The sequence below is a fragment of the Canis aureus genome, chromosome 13 (genome assembly GCF_053574225.1).
Source record: "Canis aureus isolate CA01 chromosome 13, VMU_Caureus_v.1.0, whole genome shotgun sequence".
NCBI lineage: Eukaryota > Metazoa > Chordata > Mammalia > Carnivora > Canidae > Canis > Canis aureus.
Window position 1 is genome coordinate 31,525,675 of NC_135623.1, and position 25,283 is coordinate 31,550,957.

Sequence of the window (25,283 nt, forward strand, 5' to 3'; positions counted from 1 at the left end):
AAAGTGCACATCCTTTCCATTTTGAGCATTTGAGTAGGTCAGTATGTTTCTCCCAAAGCCTCCTCTGTATTTATAGCACTTGTACAAGGAATGGTATCAAGCTGGCTACACTGCCCTTCTATATACCTTTGCATCGCTTTGGTAGAAATGCTCTTATGATTGGGTGTGTCAAATCATTCCCTCTTGGATCTCACAGATAAACCTGCCAACTCAGATGTCAGACTTCAGAATGTGATGAAGACAGTTCAGGAGGTTGATGCTTAATGAGTTCTGTGCAGCCTTCATCACACATTTTTCCTACCAAAGTCAAGAGGGTCTGAGATGTTGACAGTGATAATTTAGCTGTGAGCTGAACTACTATTAAATTGTCTACCTAGAGGCAAAGACGTTCAGACGTTCTATTCTCCATCTCCATGTCACCTCTGCACTCAAATTTTCCTATTAGTGGCCCATATTTTCTTGTGATTTTACACATTGTTCTCTTACTATAAGAAAGAGAGAAAGAAAGAGAATTTTATTTTGCAATAATGCCAAAACCCATGTGTGTATGTGTCAACTAGTACTGCTAGGACTTGGGAATGAGCCAGTTCAGCGATATGCTTGTCATGCGCATTTATACATACAAACTCGTTCTGCTGGTAATGTGCCAGCCTCTGACCATTTGCTACGTGTGTGTGTGTGTGTGTGTGTGTACACATACACGTGCTGTTCCCTTTCTGCCTAGTTTAAAGACTCCTGTAATCTTGTAGGTACTACCTCTGGCTCCTTCCCACTCTAGACGTTAAAGTGAATCAGTGTTTGTTAAGCAATGCTTTTTGCATTCGATCTTTTTTTTGTTAAGTTACAGAAAATTACTATTCACAGAAGGTGGCTCAAGAATCACTAGCCTTACAGAAAGTGGATATTTGCTAAGTTTTGTTGTTAAGTAACCCAATTTTTTTAAAAAATATATTTTATTTATTTATTCATGAGAGACAGAGAGAAAGAGAGAGGCAGAGACACAGGCAGAGAGAGAGAGAAGCAGGCCCCATGCAGGGAACTTGATGTGGGACTCGATCTCAGGTCTCCAGGATCACGCCCTGGGCCAAAGGCAGGAGCTCAACCACTGAGCCACCCGGGCGTCCCAAGTAACCCAATTTTATCAAACAAATGTATTTTGAGTTGGTATCAAATTGACTTTTGCAAGCCCTGCAGGTCCTTTGAATTACGGCAAAGCAAGGAAAGAATTCTCCATGAGACTGACTTTCTAAATAATTTTCTTAATTTGAATCTCATAAGGAGAACTTTTAAGCCACCAGCACTTGGACTAAGCATATAGTCAGTTGTCTTGGTTTCTGGCCAAGTTTGCCTCCATCTGTGAGCCAGCTGAAGCCACCTCCTTTTTGAGACCTCCCCTGACTCATGCAGGCAGAGAGATGTCTTGATTTCTGTTTTCTCCTTATGTACTAAGCATATGTCTAACAAGAGCCCTTTTAAGTATTATCTTGCAATTGGCGGGGTGGTGATGGGGGGGCACTTCCATAGTCACCACAATGTTACTCAGTTTCTAAGAGCAGGAGTGATTTCATTTTATCTCCACCTATCCCATGTCTAACAAGATGCTGGGCTTATGGTAGGTACCCTGGAAACGTGATGAGGAAGGGCTGGATGGGTGGGCCCCTGCTCTGTAGAACTTACCTTGAAGTAGCATCATGATTCTTGGTAGTAAACTTCCAGACCAAGATTATAATATAATGACACAGAATCTGCAGCCAGAATGTCTCCATTTGAACCCCACCTCTGCAAGATGTACCTGCCTTTTTTGTCCTGGGGGCGAGGTACTTAACCTCTCTGTGCCTCAGTTTCTTGTTTTACAAAACAGATAACGATACTGTCTCAGACGTAGTATGACAACACACATGAAGTGCTTGGCCTGGTGCCTGGCACAGAGTGAGCTGCTCTCTCATGTTTCTGTTCTTATTATGTAACTTATAAAAGTAGAATTGTAATGTGCTGAGACAACAGACTACTTGAAAAATATGTTTTGGGAAGCAGAGATGAATGGAAACTTAATTATGCCTGACAAATATCCCATGGTTTTGTGCTGTGAAGGGATATCTTTGTTAATGCCTTCTTTGTTAGGAGTGCGTTGAGGAATGGAAAGCTGAGGTCACAGGGAGACCTCGCTGATGCTGCTAATGGAGCCCAGAGGTTCCATCTGGTGGGGCATTGCAGGGGCACAAAAGCCATGGTTTGACTCTTCTAATCTAAGTGAACACTTGCGAGAGGTAAGTAAGAATTAGGTTAACTGTAGAATATTCATCCAAACCAGGAAGGGGGGTGCTGTTATTTTTACTTTGGAACAGTGGGTATAGACAAGGCATCTCAGGCAAACCAGAGTGACTTACAAGCAGAGTATACACTTCCAATATATATGGTGGTCTGGTGGTGCGACCTTTCCAGGACATTTTACCTTCGACCAGACATCTTTATCTCGAAAGTACTTTCAGAAGAAAAATGGATGGTTTATCCCAACTCCATTTATTTTCCTTCATTAGTACATAAACTATACTCAATTGTAAGTCTCGGTGACCATCCCAGTCCCAGGGTCAGTTGACTGGCTCTGGGGGCAGAGGGCCAATACCTCTTCCCTTTCATTGACTGGAAAGCAGTGGAAGCAAGAGATGGGGACATGAATTAAGAACGTAACTCTTCTTTCCTCTGAATTTTCCACCAATGATTACGTCTCTGAATTGAGTTCCACGTTTTAAAGAGGGAATTGTAACCAATAGAGTTCTGTTCACCTAGGCTCTTTGACACCTGAGGAAAACAAAACCTATTCAAATTAGTGGCTTTCCTTGGTTAGTCACCTTTTTGGTATCAGAACTGGACTGGAATTCAGGGTTCTGCTGCTGAATCCAGGGTTTTGTTCAGTCCCCTGGTTAAATCATCAAAGAATTTTGCGTCTAAATAAATCAAATAACTCTCTATATACTTTGCTGCTGAAGCTTTCTGCAAAAAAAAAAAAAAAAAAAAAAAAAGTAGAAAATTAGGGAATTATTTACATCTGGCTTTATCCTCTTGTGAGAGCATTTGGATTTGAGAGCCAGTGGCACCCTGCCAGTGACAAATGGAGGTACTGAGATTGCCTTCCCATCATCCGCTACCTTTTATGGTGTCGAGGGATTTCTTACTCTCCTTTGTGACCCAGCTGCAAAACAGCTGTGTTTGAGGCTCCTGCTTTTCCACTCTCACAAGGCAGCTTTCCTAACCATCCCCATGGGATATAAACTTCTACAGCAAGTGTGTCAACTCAGCTGTGTGAGCCAAGGCTGCCTGGGGGGGGATTGGGGACAGTGGTGGGGAAGGGGGTGATCATCATAGCCGCTTCCCATGCTGTTGCTGAATAGTTTGGAATGGAGTGATCCAGCCGTTGCTCATGAAGCTGGTCATGACAAACAAGAAGCACTCAGTGCACAGACAGCCTAGCCAAGTGGTTGGACTTGTTGCGAATAGCTAAGATTCATGGGCTTTCCAGTTGCCCTAAGTCCCTAAAAGGAGATCAGATCACAGTGACCACCTTACCCATCCTAGTAAATTTTCCTGTTGGAAACCAATTTTTCTGAACTTTTGGTGCCATCTTATGGACCACAGAATGCTGGTAAAAATTTTAATTTCTATTTTCCCCCTGGTATAACGGAGGCGTTGACAATCAAGACAGTAGGGGTGATCTTTGGGGTATCAGTCCAGCCTCACAGTTTAATCAGATTGACCCACTGGAGTCTGTGCCCTTTTTATCACTGAAGCAACAATCCCAAGGAGACTGTGCATCTAAGAACTGTGTTTTAAGTGTTTGCTTTTCAAAGACTTTTAACATTTTTATGCATTTATGAGGACTTACTATGCATCTGGCCTTTGGCTAAGTGTTGATGGAACTATTGTCCTAGGTGGTTTACAATTAGAAAAGAGGGTAACAAGAAATTACTGTGACCGAGTTCAAAAAGGGTGTTGCCTGTGTTCTCCTCTAGGATTTTGATGGAATCTTGTCTCACATTTAGATCTTTCATCCATTTTGAGTTTATCTTTGTGTATGGTGAAAGAGAGTGGTCTAGTTTCATTCTTCTGCATGTGGATGTCCAATTTTCCCAGCACCATTTATTGAAGAGACTGTCTTTCTTCCAATGGATCATCTTTCCTCCTTTATCGAATATTAGTTGACCATAGAGTTCAGAGCCCACTTCTGGGTTCTCTATTCTGTTCCATTGATCTATGTGTCTGTTTTTGTGCCAGTACCACACTGTCTTGATGACCACAGCTTTGTAGTACAACCTGAAATCTGGCAATGTGATGCCTCCAGATATGGTTTTCCTTTTTTAAAATTCCCCTGGCTATTCGGGGTCTTTTCTGATTCCACACAAATCTTAAAATTATTTGTTCTAACTCTCTGAAGAAAGTCCATGGTATTTTGATAGGGATTGCATTAAACGTGTATATTGCCCTGGGTAGCATTGACATTTTCACAATATTAATTCTGCCATTCCATGAGCATGGAATATTTTTCCATCTCTTTGTGTCTTCCTCAATTTCTTTCAGAAGTGCTCTATAGTTTTTAGGTTATAGATCCTTTACCTCTTTGGTTAGGTTTATTCCTAGGTATCTTATGCTTTTGGGTGCAATTATAAATGGGATTGACTCCTTAATTTCTCTTTCTTCAGTCTCATTGTTAGTGTATAGAAATGCCATTGATTTCTGGGCATTGATTTTGTATCCTGCCACGCTACTGAATTGCTGTATGAGTTCTAGCAATGTTGGGGTGGAGGCTTTTGGGTTTTCTATGTAGAGTATCATGTCATCAGCGAAGAGGGAGAGTTTGACTTCTTCTTTGCCAATTTGAATGTCTTTAATGTCTTTTTGTTGTCTGATTGCTGAGGCTAGGACTTCCAGTACTATGTTGAATAGCAGTGGTGAGAGTGGACCTCCCTGTCTTGTTCCTGATCTTAGGGGAAAGGCTCCCAGTGCTTCCCCATTGAGAATGATATTTGCTGTGGGCTTTCCGTAGATGGCTTTTAAGATGTTGAGGAATGTTCCCTCTATCCCTACACTCTGAAGAGTTTTGATCAGGAATGGATGCTGTATTTTGTCAAATGCTTTCTTTGCATCTAATGAGAGGATCATATGGTTCTTGGTTTTTCTCTTGCTGATATGATGAATCACGTTGATTGTTTTACGGGTGTTGAAGCAATGGCCACAATAGCCAAACTGTGGAAGGAGCCTCGGTGTCCATCGAAAGATGAATGGATAAAGAAGATTTGGTTTATGTATACAATGGAATATTACTCAGCCATTAGAAATGACAAATACCCACCATTTGCTTCAACGTGGATGGAACTGGAGGGTATTATGCTGAGTGAAGTAAGTCAGTCGGAGAAGGACAAACATTATATGTTCTCATTCATTTGGGGAATATAAATAATAGTGAAAGGGAATATAAGGGAAGGGAGAAGAAATGTGTGGGAAATATCAGAAAGGGAGACAGAACGTAAAGACTGCTAACTCTGAGAAACGAACTAGGGGTGGTAGAAGGGGAGGAGGGCGGGGGGTGGGAGTGAATGGGTGACGGGCACTGGGTGTTATTCTGTATGTTGGTAAATTGAACACCAATAAAAAATAAATTTAAAAAAAAAGAAAAGAGGGTAACAAATGATGATTAGAGTATTCATGTTAAGTCTCACAACAAAAGTAGGAATCAAGTCATTGTTAGAGCACTCAGGAGGAAAAGACTCAGGTTAAAGAATTCTTCCTATGGACAGAGCTGTCTGCAGTGCAGAATGCATGTCCTTACCCCCCAACCCGTCAAACTTTCCCCCACCTTCTGGCTTCAAGACCCATCATTCCATAAAAACACACCTTACTGAGGTTACCAGTAATGACTGTCACGAAATCCAGTGGATGATTTTCAGCATTTGACTAAGTGACTATTTCTATTTTCCTAAAATACTGTTTTTCTCTACCTTTGGCTTTTTGATTCAGCCTTATTAACAACCTGCATTCTTGGCATCTCATACGTCCCAAAGGTACCTCAGTCTTTACCATTTTCCAAACTAATCTTTCTTCCTTATCCTACTCTTCTTGCTCCATTATTTACAAGCCTTTTTCTTTTTCTTTTTTTTTCTTTGCTTTCACAATCAGGATCCTAGAGGTCATCTCTGTTACTTCCATCTCCCTCATCCTACCCTCCCCCTCTCCTGTCCATCAGGCAATTTTATCTATAGTATCTAAATATCTCTCATGTCAATCCAGTAATCTTTATCTCCGTTAGGAACCACATCATTGTTTTGAAAAAGCCTGGACTAACCTGCTCCCATGCCTTCTGTTCCCATTCCAACCCATTAGCCATGCTGCCCTCAGAGTGATTTTTACAAAACAGATAATGGCAGTTCCCTTTTTAAAACCCGTAAGCCAGGTGTGCTTTCCTTTTCCTTGTGTTTTCAGGTACCTTTTCTCTGTCTCCCTTGTCCTAGCCTCTATACGGTGGGTTTGTGTTCCTGCCACAGAGATTTTACCCTTGCTGTGTCTCCACTTAGAATACTTTTTCTCCCCTTCAACTAGTTAATCATACACATCTTTCAGATTTTTAGAAAAAGCAGCAATTCCCTTGAGAAACTTAGTTCTGAGTATTCAGCTAGGTCAGATCAGCTGTTCTAAGTGAAATTCCATAGCCGTTATTTTTGTCCTGCCCCTAACTACTCTTGTTTCGGAAGCTTCATGAGTGCAGAGGTTATGTTTTTATTCACCATTTTCATCCTAGTACTCTTTTCTTTCTTTTTTTTCATTCTTTTTCATCCTAGTACTTAACACAGTGATAGACACATGAGAGGTACCCAGTAAATATTTGTTGAATTAAAATCAATGAATAAATTTAAGGAATTGCTAAAAGTTCATTATTTTAATTAAAAACAGACACTTTTCGGTTTGGTTTGTGATTTCAAGATAAATTACAAGCATTACTCTAATGTCTAAAAATAGCCAATTTTGGGCAGCCCGGGTGGCTCAGCGGTTTAGCGTGGCCTTCAGCCCAGGGCATAATCCTGGGGACCAAGGATCGAGTCCCACATTGGGCTCCTACATGGAACCTGCTTCTCCCTCTGCCTATGTCTCTGCCTCTCTCTCTGCTTCTGTATCTCTCATGAATAAATAAATAAAATCTTTAAAAATAAATAAATAAATAAAATTAAAATAGCCAGTTTTAATATTTTAAAATAATTGGCATATTTTTTTGGGGGGGGGGTTAAAATATTTTATTTGTTTGTGAGAAAGAGGAGGGAGGAGGGGCAAAGGGAGAGGGAGAGAGAGAATTCCAAACTGACTCCCCAGTGAGCATGGATGCTGATGGGAGACTCTATCTCATAACCCTGAGATCACAACCTGAGCCAAAACCAAGAGACTCAACTGACCATGCCATCCAAGTGCCCCCCAAAAATAGCAAAGTTTTAAAGTAAAATGTTAGGACATATTTATGCGTAATGTAATTCTAAACTTGGTTCAAACAAAATTTTTACCTCACCACTTCATCAGACATTTTAATAAAATATCTGAATATTCTTCTTATCAACTAATATTATGGATAGAGAAGAATGATGGTAATATGTTGATTTTAACTTGACACTGACCTTAGTATAACAATGCAACGTAACAACCTAAGCAATTTGCCCAGATGGAGCTTACAAGGTGGTTGTATCCTATCAAATTAATTATCTCCCACTGAAATGTTCTTGCAGTATGTGTGGATGACCTCTTTAAGCTTGAAGGGAAAATACACAAGTGAACAGATGTAGAAAGGAAATGAACACTTGTAATATAACAAGAAATCTGAGTAAGCTAAACACCTTTAGTTACATATTTTAGAAATTAGCTGCTTGTATTATAAATCTAACTTTTTTACTCATAATGTCAAAGCAGTATAGAGAGCAAAGTATAATTTAAAACTTTTAAATTACTATTTTAAATATTTATGAAAAGCAGGTTGCTTACAGTTATTGTAAGATATGTATTTTCTCTTTTATTGAAAATATTAAAATCTAAAAGTGCCTTTTGTTTTGTTTTTCTCATTTTTCTTTTTCTGACCCCCCGCCCCCCCCAAGCCTCTTGGCATTCTTGCACGTTTTCTTTTACTTTCTTCTCATGCGAGGTACCTGGTAATGGGTGTTCTTTCCTCTTGCCAATGCTTGGTCTATGGCCTCCTCTCTGGCCAGTCTTACCTTAATTAGTTCTCCACACTCTCTTGCCCTGACATCTCAGTCAACTAGAACTTGATGACTCCACTGTGTATTTACTTTTCCCACTTGAATTCGTGAACCTGCCTTCCCCTGGGTGCCACAATGGATGCAGCGTTGTCTCTGATTTCTGTTTTTATGGTCTAGTCCATCAGCCGTCTATCACCCTGGGATTCCAAATCTTACTGCATCTTTTCACCTCCACTGCTTCCACCCTAGTCTTTCCCACAGGGTATTAACAATCTTCTAAATGGTCTCCCTGCTTTCCCTTCTGGGCCCACAACAACACTTTTCCACCCAAAATGTGAAGTGTTTTCATAAAAATGTAAGTTTGATCAGATTATACCTTTGTGTAAAATCATCCATGGTGTTTGGAATTCCAGTGCATGTTTCTGCATCCCCTGCACTAAAACTGAACTGATACAGAAAGGATTAATGAGTGTGTAAGGTTTACACACTCATGAGCTGTTCCATATTTTTTGGAGTTCTCAGAGACTGTATGACCCTTTCCTAGTTAACACCAAGGAAATTATATGAATCAAGGCAACATGTGGCATCCACTATCAAAACTGTGATTTTTGGAAGAGGAAAATTATTTCCAAACTCCTTACAATGCGTCCTAGGCCCTACTCAATCTCGTCCATCCTGTCTCTCACGCTCGTTTCCTGTGATTCTCTGTGGGTATTACCCCACTGTCACCATACTGGTTTTCTTGTTAAGTCCTTATTCTCAAAACATGCCAGATCTTCGCATGGTTTGCTTACTTCCTTTACTTAGATCACCTCTCACATGTCACTAATGGTCTTTCTGGAACATTTTTCAAAATTCCCCCATTTGTATATGGCTCTCTTCCCTTAGCTTACGTGAAGTTTCACCAGAGTTCTTAAGAGTAACAGACAGCGTCCTTCCTGATGTATAAAAACTATCCATTTACCACTAAAATATCAACTGCAGGAGGGCAGGAACATTGTCTTGATTACTAGGACCTGGAACACAGCCTGTTCCATGGCAGGAGCTAATTCCATTTCTATGGAGTGACATGTCACATCTCTGAAACCTTCCCTTTCCCTCGTTTAGTAGGCTAAGTTGCACTGTGTTCTCAAGACACGTGTTGGACTCTAAAGCAGCACTGTTTTTTAACAGCCTCCATAGATAGGCACTTCTCTCCCTCTTACTCTTGAAATACCCAGGAACCAACCCTTTCATTCACCTCTGAAACCTCAGGAATAAAAAGAGCCAGTGATGCAGGAAGGATGAGGCTCCTCTTAAAGATATTCTTTACATTTTTTTTAAATGTGGGGTCCCAGGGGTCTCAGTCGGTTAAGTGTTCGACTCTTGATTTTGGCAGGTCATGATCTCAGGGTCGTGAGATGGAGCCTCACGTCAAGCTCTGAGCTGGGCATGGAGCCTGATTAAAATTCTCTTTCTTCCTTTTTGTCTGTCCCTTCCCCCTCCCTCTCTTAAAAAAATAAAATAAAAGTAATTAGGACATAAACTACAATTTACAATCACATAGCTCTCTTGTGGTTCACATATTTTTTTAGAAAATTATTTTAATAGTTACATAGCATTTCACTGAAATGGTATTTGCTTCACCAAGTCCATGCTGATGGATATTGAGTTTGTATAAACAATACCGCAATGAAAATGAATAGCCACTTCTTGGTATTTATAGATATTTCCTTAGAACCAGTGCCTGGAAATAGAATTGTTTGGCCAAACTATATCTGATTTAAAGATTTTTGATATATATCATATTGCTCCCCAGCAAGATATCACCACACTTTTGCTGTATTTTTGCTGTTCGTCGTATGAGTGCTTGTTTTAATGAACCGTCAGTAATATTGAGTTCTATTATTTTGAGGGAACTTCCTTCGCAGATGAACAATAACACTTCAGTATATTAATTTGCGTTTTAGATAAATTGAATATTGAGTAGATTTTGCATGTTTTTATAGCAATGTTAGTCATTATTTTTTGGTATTTTGAAACTGCTCCTTTATGCCTATTTTGTTCATATAATGTATCTCACTTTCAGGCCAAATAACTCAACTATATGTGGAGAATCCACTTCTTTATCTTCCTTGAATGAAATTCAGTCTGTTGCAGTCTTTCATGCCACTTGGTCAGCCATTTAATTTCAGCCAATTCTGTGGCCTCCTCCCCTTCCAAAGGTTCACCTAAATCTGAGGAGCTCAACAGTGTTCAAAAAAGCTGGGAAACAGGTTGCCCTGGTCACGTTGGCTGGAACTGATGCCTTTACTTTGAAGTCTGATGGCTCTGTGAAGAGGACCCGGGTTTGGGTTTCAGGGAAGTTTTGCTCGGGTTGAGAGTTCTGGGATGCAGTCTTGCTTAGGCAAGCGAACAGAGCATCTCTCCCTGTGGAGTTCTTGACGCCCACTCTGCATTCTGCCCCTGGGCATTGTGAGGCCTTCCCTGCCACCGCTGGCTTCCCTCAGTGTCGTTTGACACAATTTTTCAATGAGTTTAGGCCTTCTACAAAATATTCCAAGTATCGTTCAGGCAGCTTCTGCTTTGGGATGTTTAGGAGAAGAGGTCACAAAAGGCCTGGAACTTATAGAAAGGGGAACTAAAAGGACAGTTCAGGGAGAAAGAAGTTAGTTTCAGTAAGCTATTTGGCCACATTCATTTTTGTTTCTTATTCTATTTTAAAGCTTCTGGGAAGAAATATTATTCCTTCCCTAAAAAAAAAAAAAATGTCATGGTCAGATTTTTAGATACCTGATATTTTGGTGGGAGAAGTATTTTAGTCCTATATTTCATGGAGATGAAATATTTCATTGTGGAAGTTACCACCACCCTTTTGCTTTGCCTCTAACTGAAGTCATCTCTGGTTGATGATATACAGTGACATGAGGGATATCGGATTAAACAGCTTGATATGAATCATCTCGGTTTGTAAAAATTAGTTGAATTGTTAGGCTTTTTTAAATGCCTCTTTTTGTCTTTTGGGGAGGAGACACTTTTATTTCCTACAGACACTTCATACGTAAACACAGTGATGCTAAAATAGACCATCAAGTAATGCTCTTTCTATTTGTAAATGGTGGTCTTCACAAATTAAGTTTTCAAGAGTATCTTTATGGTTGCTTTTCCTTCCTTTTGTGCTCATTAAACCACAATCCGTGTTTAAACAATACATTTACCAAACGACCCTTAAGCTTTTGGACCTGTTTGGCTGCTTTCCTTTCTTCTGTATCGTCCATCTAGATAGATACTTGCATGTGAAATGAAGATGTGAATGTAATTGGTTGTGAAAAATGACCACTATTCATAATTGTCAAACATCCTCCAAGAGTGAGCACTAAAATTCATGGAACTGCCCACTAGATACACAACTGCAGGAGGCTTCTATACTAGACTTACAGTGGCCTCTAAATAAGGAGCAGAGACATGGAAGGGAAATTGGTTTGTTCTTTGTGCTATTCTAATCAGTACTCCTGGCAACAATGAAGACACAGGTAGTCTCTGGTTACGGTGTAGATCTTTGGTTCCAAATGGGCCTTGCTGTGAGGAACTGTTTTTAGGTTTTGTTGTTTTTTAATTTATTTATTTATTTATTCATGAGAGACACAGAGAGAGGGACAGAGACTAAGGTAGAGGGAGAAGCAGGCCCCCTGCAGGGACTCCAATGTGGGGCTTGATCCCAGGACCCCAGGATCACGCGCTGGGCCAAAGGCAGATGCTCAACCTCTGAGCCAGCCAGGCGTCCCTGTTTTTAGGTTTTATAAGCAACGGTTCATGTTAAGTTTCCAGATGTGAAATGAAGAAATTACTACTTTGTCCACTGCTCTGTACTTTCCTGAAAATGTGTGAATATGTGAACTAAGTAACTAAGGAATAACTCTAAGCTATTAAGTTATATAAAGACAATACGGTTAAGTTATAAAGATAATAGTGACAGCCTATTTATTGATTGACTGGTTATATTTACACAACGCTTGAATGTAGCACTAATGTACTAGCTGCAAAGTGTCTAATCTAGGACTATTCTGAGTTCAAATGTTAAGAAAGAGTATTCACCAAGAATTTCTCTAGCTGTTTTATGTCTTTGACTTCTTAATCTGCATCGCCGACTGCTCTTTTTTTCCAGGATACTGGGTTTTTGTTGTTTTAACTGACTTTGTGTGTGGGTACACTGAATGACAGGTATAAACTGTAAATACCTAGAATTACAATTTTGCAAAAAGTTAAATATCCACTTTCCAAGTACTTTATATGTAAAAGATTTGGTCTGGTATCTTAGCGTTCAGGTGGTACAGCTAGAAAGGTAGGAAAGGACTCTGCAGAGTAATCCTATCATCACAATTAAAAGAAAAAGGAAATTTCTAGCAGTTGGGGCCATCAAAGAAAGCTTTATAGAAAAGTGAGGCTTCACTTAAAGACTTGAAACAAAAAACGCATATGAATAAGTAAAAAGTGAGCAACGTTACAGACTGGAAGAAATAATTTTTAAGGGGAGACATGGGAGCTATGGCTAAGGCAGATGAGGAAATTGATAAGATATAGGAATTTATCCAGGAAGATTTGAGCAGGATTGTTTTAGATTTTAAGAATTAAATTGATTATTAAGTAGAATGAGCAGAAACTAGGAGCTTTTAAAATAATTTTGGGCAAGAACAAAACATAAAAACAGTTTCACTTAAGGAATATTAAATCTAATGAAATGAGGTTTATTGAGTCAGGACACCTGAAATCTGTATCATTCTAGGTGGGAAATGAAGAGGGGCTTTTATTTGAGGCAGGGGAAAGTGTTAGGAATGAGAGACATCTTACAGAAAAAAAATTGTGAAATTTAGTTTCTATCATGACATGAAATTTAGAAAAGGATTTTTAAATTTGGGTAATTAGGAACCAAATAGTGGCATTGAGGTTGGAAGGAAGAATTCTTTTGAAAAGATCGAAGGAAGAAATATCAAAGGATGTCAGAATTTTATACGATCTGTCCGAAGCTTGTTGTTTCCATATGATTTTTTATTTTTTTTTAACAACCCTCCAAAATTGGTATTAATCATGTTTATTTTTCCAAAGTGAGGAAAAAGAGACTCAGTGATGTTATAAAAGATATTCCCAAATCACACAGTTAAATAAGTCGAGCCAGCAAATTTCAAATGCAGGCTTGTTGTCTCTGGGCCAGTTCTTTCAATGAGAATTGGAGAAATTGTTTGCCCACAGTGCTTATTGGGTTATATGTTTGTTATGCGCCTCTTGCAACTAGGACCTGAGGCCAAGCAGTCTGGGTTGTTCACAGTTACAGCGCCGTTCCTTAGAACTGTGCAAGGCAAACAGTAGGCCTTCAGTAAATAATTTTTAACCAACAAAAACAAAGGAACAAGCACATAAACAAGTTACAGAGATGGTGGTAGAAACTGAGCCTCTCAACTCACATTTCCCTTATTTGTCACAGCTGACCACAGTCCCTTTTACTGGGTTTTCCAAACCACCACACATGTTCAAACACCAACCAATATACGAAATAAGTAATGGTGCCTGATGTGAGGAGTTAGGACAACCAGTGACTACTCCATAATGCTTGCTTGTAGAAAATGCTGACAAAATCTAAAAAGTACCAAGAAAAACTTGCTGAGAAATGACATTTTCTTCTCCACTTTCTTAACTGCCTTCTCTCTAAAACAGTAATAGTTGAAAGAATAAATTGGATTAAACATAGTATTAACCTCCCAGGCACTGCATTTCTACCCAAGACCCAGTAATATGTGCGTATGGTTGGTTTATGCATTTGGGTGACTCTTGATTTTACATACTGTTGTGAGGACTTGATTTTCCTCCTCATTATTTGACATTCGACTAAAGGGTGATCAAAGCAGAAAGATAGGTTTTTGCATGATGGTTTGGCACTCCCCTACCCCCTCCACGCACCCCCCAGGAAGAATGTTCTGGTCTTCAGTGTGTTTATTTTGCATGTAGGAGGTGTTGGGACTCATTGCCTTTAATAACTTGGTCCACTGAGCAACCAGAAACCATTGTCCTTTGAGATCTGATGCATGTTTTTAACACTACGTACTATTGTTTTGCCAGTGGACTACACACAAGCATTTTATAACCCCATTTACTGTGACACTGATAAATGAGCCAGTTTCTTCTCACTGGAGAGAAAAACTTAAGTGGAAGAGAGTCCACAGACCCTTTGTATATTTGCGTATAATATTTGTACAGACTCTTTACCAATGATAATTTTCATTTTGTGTCTTTTATTATCTTCTGCAACTTATTTGTACATAATTTTCTGATGATTTAAAGGCTGACCATGTGTTTCTGAAGCTATATATATAACAAAACATATTTTTTGACATTCAGAATTCTACATTCTAATGCATACTGTATGTGTGTATAGACCAGTAGTTAACATTTTTACAAACTTACAGTATACCCAGGTACTATACTAACTGCTTTATATGTTTCATCTCAAATAATCTACTAATGTTATAAAATAGATTTGATTGTTATCTTTTCTTTAAAAAGACTACACTTCATTTTTAGAGCAGTTAGTTTTAGGCTTATGAATAAAATCGAGGGGCGCATGGGTGGCGCAGTCAGTTCAGTTTCTGACTCTTGATTTCGGCTCTGGTTGTAATCTTAGGGTCATGGGGTTGGGCTCTGTGCTCAGCATAGAGTCTTCTTGGGATTGTCTCTCGCTCTCCCTCTGCCCATCCCCCCACTTGTGTTCTCTCTCTCTCTCTCAAATAAATGAATCAATTAAATAATGAATGTTTTTAGAAATTGAGCCAAAATTTCCCATATACTTCCTTACTCTCTTACCACCCTACATGGTTTCCCTACTATTATCAACTTGCATTGGTGTTGTACCTTTGTTACCATTGGTGAGCAAATACTGACACATATTTACTAGAGTTTACATTTGATTCACTGTGTTAATATAGTCGATGAGTTTTGACAGATATGGAATGACATGTGTCCACTATTAATGTATCCTACAGAACAGTTTCACTGCCCTAGAAATTCTCGGTGTTCCACCTATCTTCATTTTTATAATAGAAAACATAACAGCTAAAAGATGATACAGTTTTCTAAGGGTCACGTGGTTACACCGGTAGGGTCGCTGTTGTGCCTGCCTAGAATCGATGATCTGAACTTACACATTACACTCATTACACTGCCTGATTCACCACAGTTATTTAATTATTTTAAGGACTCTTCCCTTTGTAAGAGTCTTGCGAAGTCTTACTAATGAAAGTATGGTCTCTACAGGGAGCATTTTGCCTGTACTTTCCTTCTTTTCCTTTGAAGTTAAAATATTGTGAGAAAATATTGCAGGGAATTAAGATTTTAATTACTGGATATTTGGCAAGACTTGTTAGTTAAAGAGATGTTATTGACCAGAGTAGCATTATTAAAATGAAAGAAGAAATGAAAATGTCAAGTGTCTGCTGTCTGCTATAGAGGATAGAAGCTGTATGGGGACTGGGTCCTACTGGCTAGAGGAATGGGTGAATAAAGGATGTAGCAACAGTGAATTTTTTAAATGAGTGGATCAACAAAAAGGAGGAGTAGGGGAAGGAAAAATCAGTCAAAGATGAATGCAACGTAGACTCTTAGGTTAACAACACACCTCTACTTTTGGAAGATCTATCTCCATAACAGTGGTTTAAGAAATACAGCTGAAGAAAGAGAAAAATGTTGCCTAAAGTTCATGTGATAGGTAGTATATAAGTTAGAAGGAACAGGAAGATAAGATGAGTTCCCTGACTCTATACCATGACTCCTGGACACCTCTGCCACCCAGTGCCTCACTGCCACTCTTGGAAGGCATAGCTCTTCATTCCAACCTTGCAGGACAAGACAGACTTGCCACACGAAAGTTCTTCTGGGGGCTCTTCTACCCCAAACCACCCCTTTATGTTACTCTGTAGGCAATTTTGGTTCAGAAGCTATAACCCGGTAAGGAATATATAGTTTCAGGATCTGCTAAGACTGATAATGTTTCATGAAAAATCCATGTATTGCATAGAAGCCTCCCCCCCTCCCTACTTTTTGCTTATTTTCTTCTGAGGATGATGGTCATGTTTACTTAAAATTAAAACTATATCTCGGAAGAAGTGCCAGCCTCAGATTAAAATCCTGGTTTAGGAATATTTTAGTCCAGAATGACGTCAGCAAGAATAAGCAGTAGTTGCTTGAGATTCAACAAACCGTGACCTAGTTTCTTCATATGTAAAGTGAACCATTAGGACAAATCATGTCAAAAGCTAAAATGATCCAAATTCTTTAATAAGGAAAAAGAAATGAAGAGGAAACAAATGGAAGGAAGAAAATAAAATAGAAAATGCAAATAATGGTTTCCACCATTGCTTAAAACTATCTCATCCTTTTGGTTTTTGTGGAGCTCTTTTCTATTGCCTTCCTGGCCTTTCTCTGATCTCTTTGGTGAACTCACTCTCACTGTCTGTTCTTCCAATCTTGGTGTTTCCCAGGATTCTGATTTCAGTCTTGTGTCTCAAATACTCTCCTTGATCATCCTTGTTTAGATAAAAACACTGTGTGTGTGTGTGTGTGTGTGAGAGAGAGAGAGAGAGAGAGAGAGAGAGAGAGATGATTACTAAGTAGACCTCAGTCTACTTACTTCATTTGGGCCCAGGAGGTAAAGAATCCTTCATGATCTACTGCTGAATCATCCATTTTCTCTGTTTTTCAAGGGTCGTAAGAGTGAGGCTGAAAAGTTCTTCTTGAAGGCTATTGAGCTGGATCCCACCAAAGGAAACTGTTACATGCATTATGGTGAGTGGTTGAGAGTTTTTTCCATGTCCCCCACATTTACTGTTAATGTTGATGTAAGTTTTAGGATTTGCTGGCAAAGAACATTTTGAGAGGGCATGGACTTGATTGTTGCAGATTTTGCCTCATGCTGTAGTCTTAGCTTCTCGTTCCAAGCAATCATGTTATCAAGGGCTATGCATTATATTTTCCATTAGTAGTTTTCATAGGACTTCAGAGAGGAGAGGCATTTTCACAGCTGTTTCTTTCAAGTCCAGTGTGAAGGGTAAATAAGGTCTCATCAGAAAAGCATCTTGCTCTTTGCCTGATGCAAGGTATGGAACCAGAGTATTAGCCCTCTTTTATTTGTAAATGATAATGTATTTTTCATTGACCATATCATTTTGAAGTTTTAGAGGTTTACATTTTGACCACAAAATCTTGCTTTGTAGAAAAGAAAAATGTATCCGGGCCTCAAGATACCTGAGATTGGGGTCAAGGATAAACTGTAAATGGTATGAAAGAAAATCAGCTTTCTCATTCAGTTTAGTCTTGGCCTTAATCAGTCCAGAATAAACTTAAATAACAGCTCTGTCACACTCCACTCTGTCATTAGTAGTGAGTCATGTGTTAAACGAGGTGAAGTATATAGCTGGTTGATGTTGGGTAAGATGTACTTATTTCTACCAGATTTGTAGTTGGCATGGCTTTCAAGGAACCAAAAAGCACTTAATTTTACTGATCCTTTGGGGGAAAAATGATTTTTTAATCATTCTTGTCTTTGATGTGTTATCATCAAGTAGTAAACTGAAGGATAGATGGTAGTTAAATCTTGAGGAAATAAAGCTAATACCCTTCTTAAAGATAATTCTTTCTTCCATCTTACAACTGGAAAATTAAATTCAGTGACAGGCTGTGAGTGGAAAAATGGAAAAAGTAAGACAGAGGATACACGTTACCAACCACAGGTCCGTTTGTTTATTTACATTTTGCGTGTATGTTTATAATCCTAGGGTTGGGATGCTTTATCTTTCCAGCATAATGCAGCCTATAATTTCACACAGGTTATTGCATAACTACTCCGGATTTTGTTTCACGATGCAGTTATTGCCATGTTAAGTTGGCAGTCAACTAATTTAAGTTTGCTGCAGAATCTATTTTATTTTTACAGGATTTCTCATATGAAGTATTTTAAATGAGATTTTCTCATGCATGCTATTTTGGGCACCCCTACTGTGCATTAAAGTAGGCCCATGATTATTTTTCTGAGTGCTAAAGAACCTCTTCTTATTGAATCTTTTGAAGTAGAATTTTTTCCCCATCTTGCCTTCTGCGCTTCCTTTACCTCAAACTAATTCTACTTAATACATCTTCTAATCTTGTTCCTATAATTTTATTATATGCTTTAGGTTTTTCACAGTCTATTCCTTTACATTTCATTATTGCTTCATTTGAATTGCAATGGGAAAAAAATCATGTGTTCATTTTTAGAGTTTGCCTCTTTATTATTCTCATTTATCTGTCTTTACCCACTCTGTTGTTTTATTTATGGTTGTTTTTTTTTAATATTACATCATCCTCCTGATTTTTTTCCCAGAGAGAGAAATTTTTGGATTTAGTTTTAACAGAAAGTGCAACAAATTCTGTATTGTATAAGTTATTTGAAAAATAGTGATAACACACACTCTGTAAATGTATGTGGCAAAACAGATTCTTCTTAGCACTCCTGGATTATTTTAAAGTTTTTAACACACATACACTACTAGAAGTACACGTGTCTTCTATGGGAGGAATGACTATATAATTCCCTGTAATTTTATGAAACATTTTCAATATTTATTCCCACTCTGGAATGGAAAATAAGAAAGACTCTAGATGTATCAAAAAGTAGTAGTTAAGGGAAAATAATCCACAAATGGACAGGAAGCCCAGAACTAAGTGCTTGGTGCTCATGTTATAAAAAATATACATTTAATTTGGGGAAATCTACTTCAAATGACTGAATTTTAGAACTGAAAAGTTCTTTTAAATGGTCTTAGAGAATCCCTCTGATGTACAAGTAAGTCGACCAAAGCCTAGAGAATGCAACAATTGGTTTGTCCTAGTTAGTTGAAAGTAACTAACCTTTGGTTCCCTTGATAATTGCTATTGCCTTTTCTTCTCTAATATATGTTCCATTTCTCTCACAACATGAGGAGATACACAAGCAGATACATAGGTAGGAAAGTAGATAGATACTTTTGATTAGTAGGTCCTTTCCAAATGCATATAAATCATAATTCAGCTTAAAATGTTTAGGGAAGGATTTTTATTCATTTTCATGTGTGTAAGATGTGTCTGATGGTGCAAGGTACTGTTCTGTTTTCAGAAAGTGAGTAGTGCTTATGTACAAAATAAATAGGGTGATGTCATTTTTTGAAGGTGGTGTGATGGGAGATGGGGTGCTTCTTGACAACAGATAGTCAAGGGGAACATTTATGAAGAGGTGATATTTGGAATCTGTAAGTGTGATTTGCATTTTTGCACTATCAATGTCTAGCATATTGCCCTACTCACGATAATGTGCAATAAATGTTGGTTAAGTTCAGTTAGAGATGTTTTCCATTTTAGAATTGAATGTAGGTTCCAAAATAGACCAAAAAGTTGTTCCATTAGCATTTTTATTACTTCTTGTCCAAGAAAGTACATATTATGATTCCTATCAGTTCTCCGTCAACTTACTGGTGATGGATATTCTTAGGGTATTTATACCCACAGATTGAATGAATAATAATACTTCCTCAGCTTAAAAACAAATGTTTAAATAAAATATACATGTCGTTTGTATCTTTTTTTTTCAATACTTTTGCAAATGCCCATGAAAATACCAGCATGAGTAAGTTTTGTTCTACTGGAAATTCATTCTCCTGGGTGTTTATGTGCTTTTAATTTACTTGTTAATGATACAAGTGACTTAAAAAATATTGTCCATTTGGGATGAGACAGGGAATTATAGACTCTATATTAGCTGCAATGACCATTAGAAGGCAGTGTTTAAAAGTACTGTCAGTTATTTGTATATTTAATCCACTAGATTTGTGTTTTGGAGGAAGGGATGCGTGGCAGATTGTCTTTTTTTTCTTCAGGTTGGCTTGCAACAAAGAAAGAGGATAGGTTTAGAAAACTCATTCAATAAGCTTGTTAAACATAGGGCTTTCTAGTGCCTGTAATCTCTGGGTTTAAGATTCCTTATCCATAAAGTGTGAGAGTTGATGTGGCCTTTTAAAATGTTTTTCAGTACTAAGATTTCATGTTGTTGCTAATATATTCTCAAATTTCTCATTGATCTTTCATCAAAAAATTTAAAGAATGTGTAGAAAGCAGGTTTCAGACTATGGTATCAGTAGTAGTATAATGTTAAATTCATATGTCATCAAGCTTATAGTGTATCCCATGTCCGTATAAAACAAATCATGTGAAGTCTTTATAGAATTTAGTTTATAAATGTCAAAGATGAGGATTTGGTGCCTTGATATGTCATGTCGGCCTGTAAATCAAGGGGTTCTTCATGGATTTCCTATGGCTCCAATGGAAACTATATTTTAATGAGTAGTAGGAGTCACGAGAAAAAATTATAGATACAAGGGGATATGTTGGAGAACAATAAAACAGAAAGTGCTGGATGCAGGAGGCACAACATATGTCTGGAGGATAGTTCAAGGACAGAACTAGGACCATAGCTAGAAACTCAGAAGGTACATCCTAGCTCCATAGAAGGAGGAAAATGCAACTTATGAGAGCCACCAGCTTATGAAATAAATGCCCTTTGAAGATCTTTCAACTGTGGGTTTATAAGAATGTTAGAAAGAATTCAAGCATTGGGAATGGAAGAGGGCTGATCCAGACAACCATGAAATCACTTCTAATACAGAGGAGCAGTCATTTGGTCCTACTTCCTCTTGAACCCATAGAGAAGTATAGAATTTTTAAAATTGTGATTATCTGGATTATTATTTGGCTCTACTTAACAATTTTAGAATCCTGAAAATATCATACTACATTTATCCTGATCTTTATTGATCATTATGTAATTCCTGTGAGGTAGGAATAGATCTCAACTCCATTTGACTGAAATAATGGAAGTTCAGAATTTCCAAATGACTCCCTGGATCAGAAATTTTCAATATACATAGTGGGAAAAGAACTCGAAGAGTCCAGCTCTTTCAACTTCTAAGTCCAGAACTTTCTATTATGAATATTTTAGTCTGTTTTTCTTCAGCATGCTCTTAAATTTCATTTCAAAAAGTAAGTCCTGGGGGTGCCTGGTTGGCATAGTCAGTTAAGCAAGCACCCGACTCTTGGTTTCAGCTCAGGTCATCAGATGAAGCCTGGGATCAGGCCCCACACTCAGCACAGAGTCTGCTTGAGATTCTCTCCACTCTCCCTCTGTCTCTCCCACTCATGCTCTCTCTCTCTCAAATAAATAATAAAAACTTTTAAAAAAGTAGGTCAGGGAGAAAATTAAAATGTTATATTTGATATTTTGTCAAGGAACACTAAAAACAGAAGTTGAAAATATGTGATAGGATGAATTGGTAAGAGGTCCGTAGTTATTTTTTCTTATAATAAAAGCTAGTCAGTAGATGGAAGTGAACTAAGGTTGATTGTATCAGAACATTTTGTTTTAATCACGTCATAAACTCCTCAAGAGTAATTAAAAAAATAAATCATGAACTAAATAATGGTATTTCCTTGATTCAAAGTGAAAATACATTTTTGGCGAGTTTTTGCAAAAATTACATTGAGATACGATTATGTTTAATGCTTAAGACCAAAATATTTTATTAAAATATCAGTATTTGTGTCCCTTTATTGCTCCAAGGACAGCACAGACAGTTCACAGATGTATAATTAGAATATATTTCTTTTATTTAGAATATATTTCTAAATGTCATTTCATTTCTTACCTAAACTATTTCATTTCTTAACTACATTTTTTTTGTATTAAATTTAGCAATTTTAAAATTTGCTATTTCTACAATGCATATAATAGGTTATTATTATTTAATCTTCACACCTGTGTGTATTTTATGTGAGATATTTTCCAAAGCCTTTTAGAATTAAAACTCGATCATGAATAAAATGGGAAAACCAGGAAAGAGTTTTTCTAAGCTAATAAATAAAAAGTAAAGGAAAAATTAAAGGATTAATGTATTTCCAAAAGAAATACAGTTAAAGAACAGTTAAGTGTTAGGAAATAATTTCCATAAAATCACAAAATAAAACATCAGTGTACCTAAGACCTAAGAAGTTGTAAAACTACAAGGAAAACAGAATATAAAGACCAATGGACATGAACAAATAATTCCCCAAAGAGGAAATATAACAAAATTTAAAAGATAGGTAAATAGAGAATTTCATTAGAAATAAAGAAATTAACATTCAAATAACAATATATTCCCTGAAGTTACTCTAGCATTTATTCTCAGTAATTCTCTTGAAAATGTATGTTAAGAAAAATTTTTTTCTGTTTAAGACTATCCACAAAAGGTAATAATTGGAGCACAGCCTTGCTATTTAATGTTAGAGGCAAAAATGGAAAAAAAACCTCTACATGTGCTGGAAAGAGGGAAATGATTAAATAAATTACTGTTATTTCCATTTGATGAAATATTTAACATCCTAAGTTAAATTTCTAAAGAACATATAATAACAGAGACAACTGCCTATGTTATTATACATGAAGGGTGATTAAATTTTACAAAATACATCATTAGTAAAGCAAAGCAAGGGGCACCTGGGTGACTCAGACAGTTTAGTGTCTAATTCTTGATTTCAGTTCAGGTCATGATCTCAGAGTTGTGACATTGAGCCCCGTGTCAGCCTCTGTGCTGGGCGTGGAACCTGCTTGAGATGCTCTCTCTCCCTCTGCCCCCACCCCACACACACACATGCATGCTCTTGAGGAAAAAAAGAAAAAAAAAAGAAAAGAAAAGAAAACCAATGTTAATAATAGATGTTTTAGCTTTTTTGGACTCTTCTAGCCTTTTTTTTTTTTTTATGGGCTTAATTTCTAATATTTTCTTTGATGAGTACATTATAAAGGAATATATACTTGATAAAATGTGAAAATGTCTTAAACTATTGTTCAGATAGTTTGTAGAAAGGATAGCAGAAAAATTAAATAATTATCCTAAAATTATTTAACTGAACTCAACATGTAATATGTAAAAATTAAATAAGAAAGGAATAAAAAGAATTCTCTATTAAATACCATATTCCATGATGAACTCATCAAATGTAACAATATCACAAGCATTTACATAGGACTTTTGTGTCCTGAGCAGTTCTCATGGAATTTTCATTTAATCCCCACAAAAGCCAAGTCAGGAGGTTACCTGATGGTCTCCATTTCACAGATGAGGAAAGTGCAGTCAGCAAGCTGTAAGGTAAATTACCCAAGGTTTCAGTGCCAGTTAATAGTAGAGGCAGCACTTGACCCAGGGCCCTCCTGACTACTACACTACACTGTCTCTTATTCAATAGAAGAGATTAACAGAGCGTTTTCCATCCATACATGCTCTGTTGGGAGGTTTAATGATACATAAGATGACGTATCAAATACACTGAAAGTTGGGAATCATTCCTCCTTTTTTTTTTTTTTTTTTTTTTAATTACCATCAACTTAGGTGTTAGGATTTCAACATACGGATTTGGGAAGAGCACAAACATTCAGACCATACCACCCACCGTATTTTATCATAACTCTAAAAAGAAATACTATTGATACTCTTATTATAAAATATACGAGGATTATATTTCACATAACTCTAAAAAGAAATACTATTGATACTCTTATTATAAAATATACGAGGATTATAAGATATTTCACAATATTAGGATGACTAAATATTAGGATGACTAAGTCAAGCAATATGGTATGACCTGACTCCAGAGTTTTGTGAATTTACATGAAAAAGGTTTTTGGTGTCCTGCTGGGCACATCTGTGCTCTTTAATGCTACTGCCGTTATTGAAGCTCAGTGTTCAACAGTTACATCTCTGCACCAACGCCGGGTGCTTTAACATACCTTGTGTCATTTCCCTAATCCAACACTGTGCAGAAATAATATTGCCCCTATTTTGCAGGTATGGGATTTAAGGTATCAAGAGTGTATGTGACAATATTGAAGGCCCAGCAAGTTGGCAGAGGAAGGATTTGAACCTCCTTTGACTCTTAAGCCCGTGATGTGTTAATGGTTTGTCTTGCACTTTTAAAGATACACTCTTACTCAGTGTAGGCCTGGTGGGTCCCCAGTGGTGGCAAAGACCCAGAATGTGGAGGCTTTGGAGGACTGCTGGTGGAGAAACTCATGGAGCTCTCATAATCGAGTACTTACCAGGCTCAGGAAGGAAGGGCAGCTTGACATCATCAAGACAAAGAGAGCCCTAATGGTACAGAGGGAGGGAAGGAGCTCCTGGAAAGAGGAGTGAAAAGAACCACGAGGAGACAGGGCACCAGACCTCAGCCCACCCAAGGCACTGACATTGTCTCACTTACTCCTTCCGATCCACAGCAAGGTTATCCCTGTTTGCAAAGTGAAGAAACTGTGGCTCAGAATCAAAGAATCATGATTCCTGCACTTGCCACAGTGCCTCGCACAAAGAAGACAGCCCATCAGTATTTTGGCAATAAAAGAATGACTACAGAAGGATGGACTGACCTTTAGTTAGTTTTACTCCTTCCTTTTCTCATCTCTGCTTCTGGTGGATGGGACAAGGTGGTTCTCCGGGGTCTCTTTTATCATCAGGACACTGATCCCATTCATGGTGGCTCCAGGATTTCAAAACATGAACTGGGGGTGAGGGGAAGGGAGGGGGCACAGACATTCAAACTATAGCGACAATTTACGTATACACATTTTTCTTTTTAAGATTTTATTTATTTGAGAGAGAGAGAGAGCGCACAAGCATGAGCAGGGGGAACAGCAGAGGGAGAGGGAGAAGCAGGGAGCTTCTCAACCAAGTCTCCCAATCAAGCAGGGAGCCCAACTCGGTGCTCCATCTCAAGACCCTGGGATCATGGTCTGAGCCAAAAGCAGACACTTAACTGACAACCACCCAGGCGCCCCTACATTGAATCTGCCTTTGTACTGGACTCAAGAAGCCACAAAAGCAAGAGGATAAGAACTGAGTTAAGCTTTAGATTACAGAGTAGAGAGTACAGTGGATTTTGGCAGGAGGCTCTCCCAGCCCCTCTGTTGATTATTCCTTGAGCATGGTCTACCTCTTGCTAGCC

At 38.0% G+C, this 25,283-nt stretch overlaps 1 protein-coding gene across 5 annotated transcripts in view; it reads left to right on the forward strand.

The window, feature by feature from the left end:
- The window catches only part of TMTC2 (transmembrane O-mannosyltransferase targeting cadherins 2), a 388,467-nt gene that overhangs the window by 284,630 nt on the left and 78,554 nt on the right, over positions 1 to 25,283 (forward strand). For all 5 annotated transcript variants that reach the window (XM_077845667.1, XM_077845665.1, XM_077845669.1 and 2 more), the window contains one exon: positions 16,949 to 17,030. In XM_077845667.1, the coding sequence (XP_077701793.1) occupies positions 16,949 to 17,030 (82 nt within the window). The remainder of the gene's footprint in view (positions 1 to 16,948; positions 17,031 to 25,283) is intronic.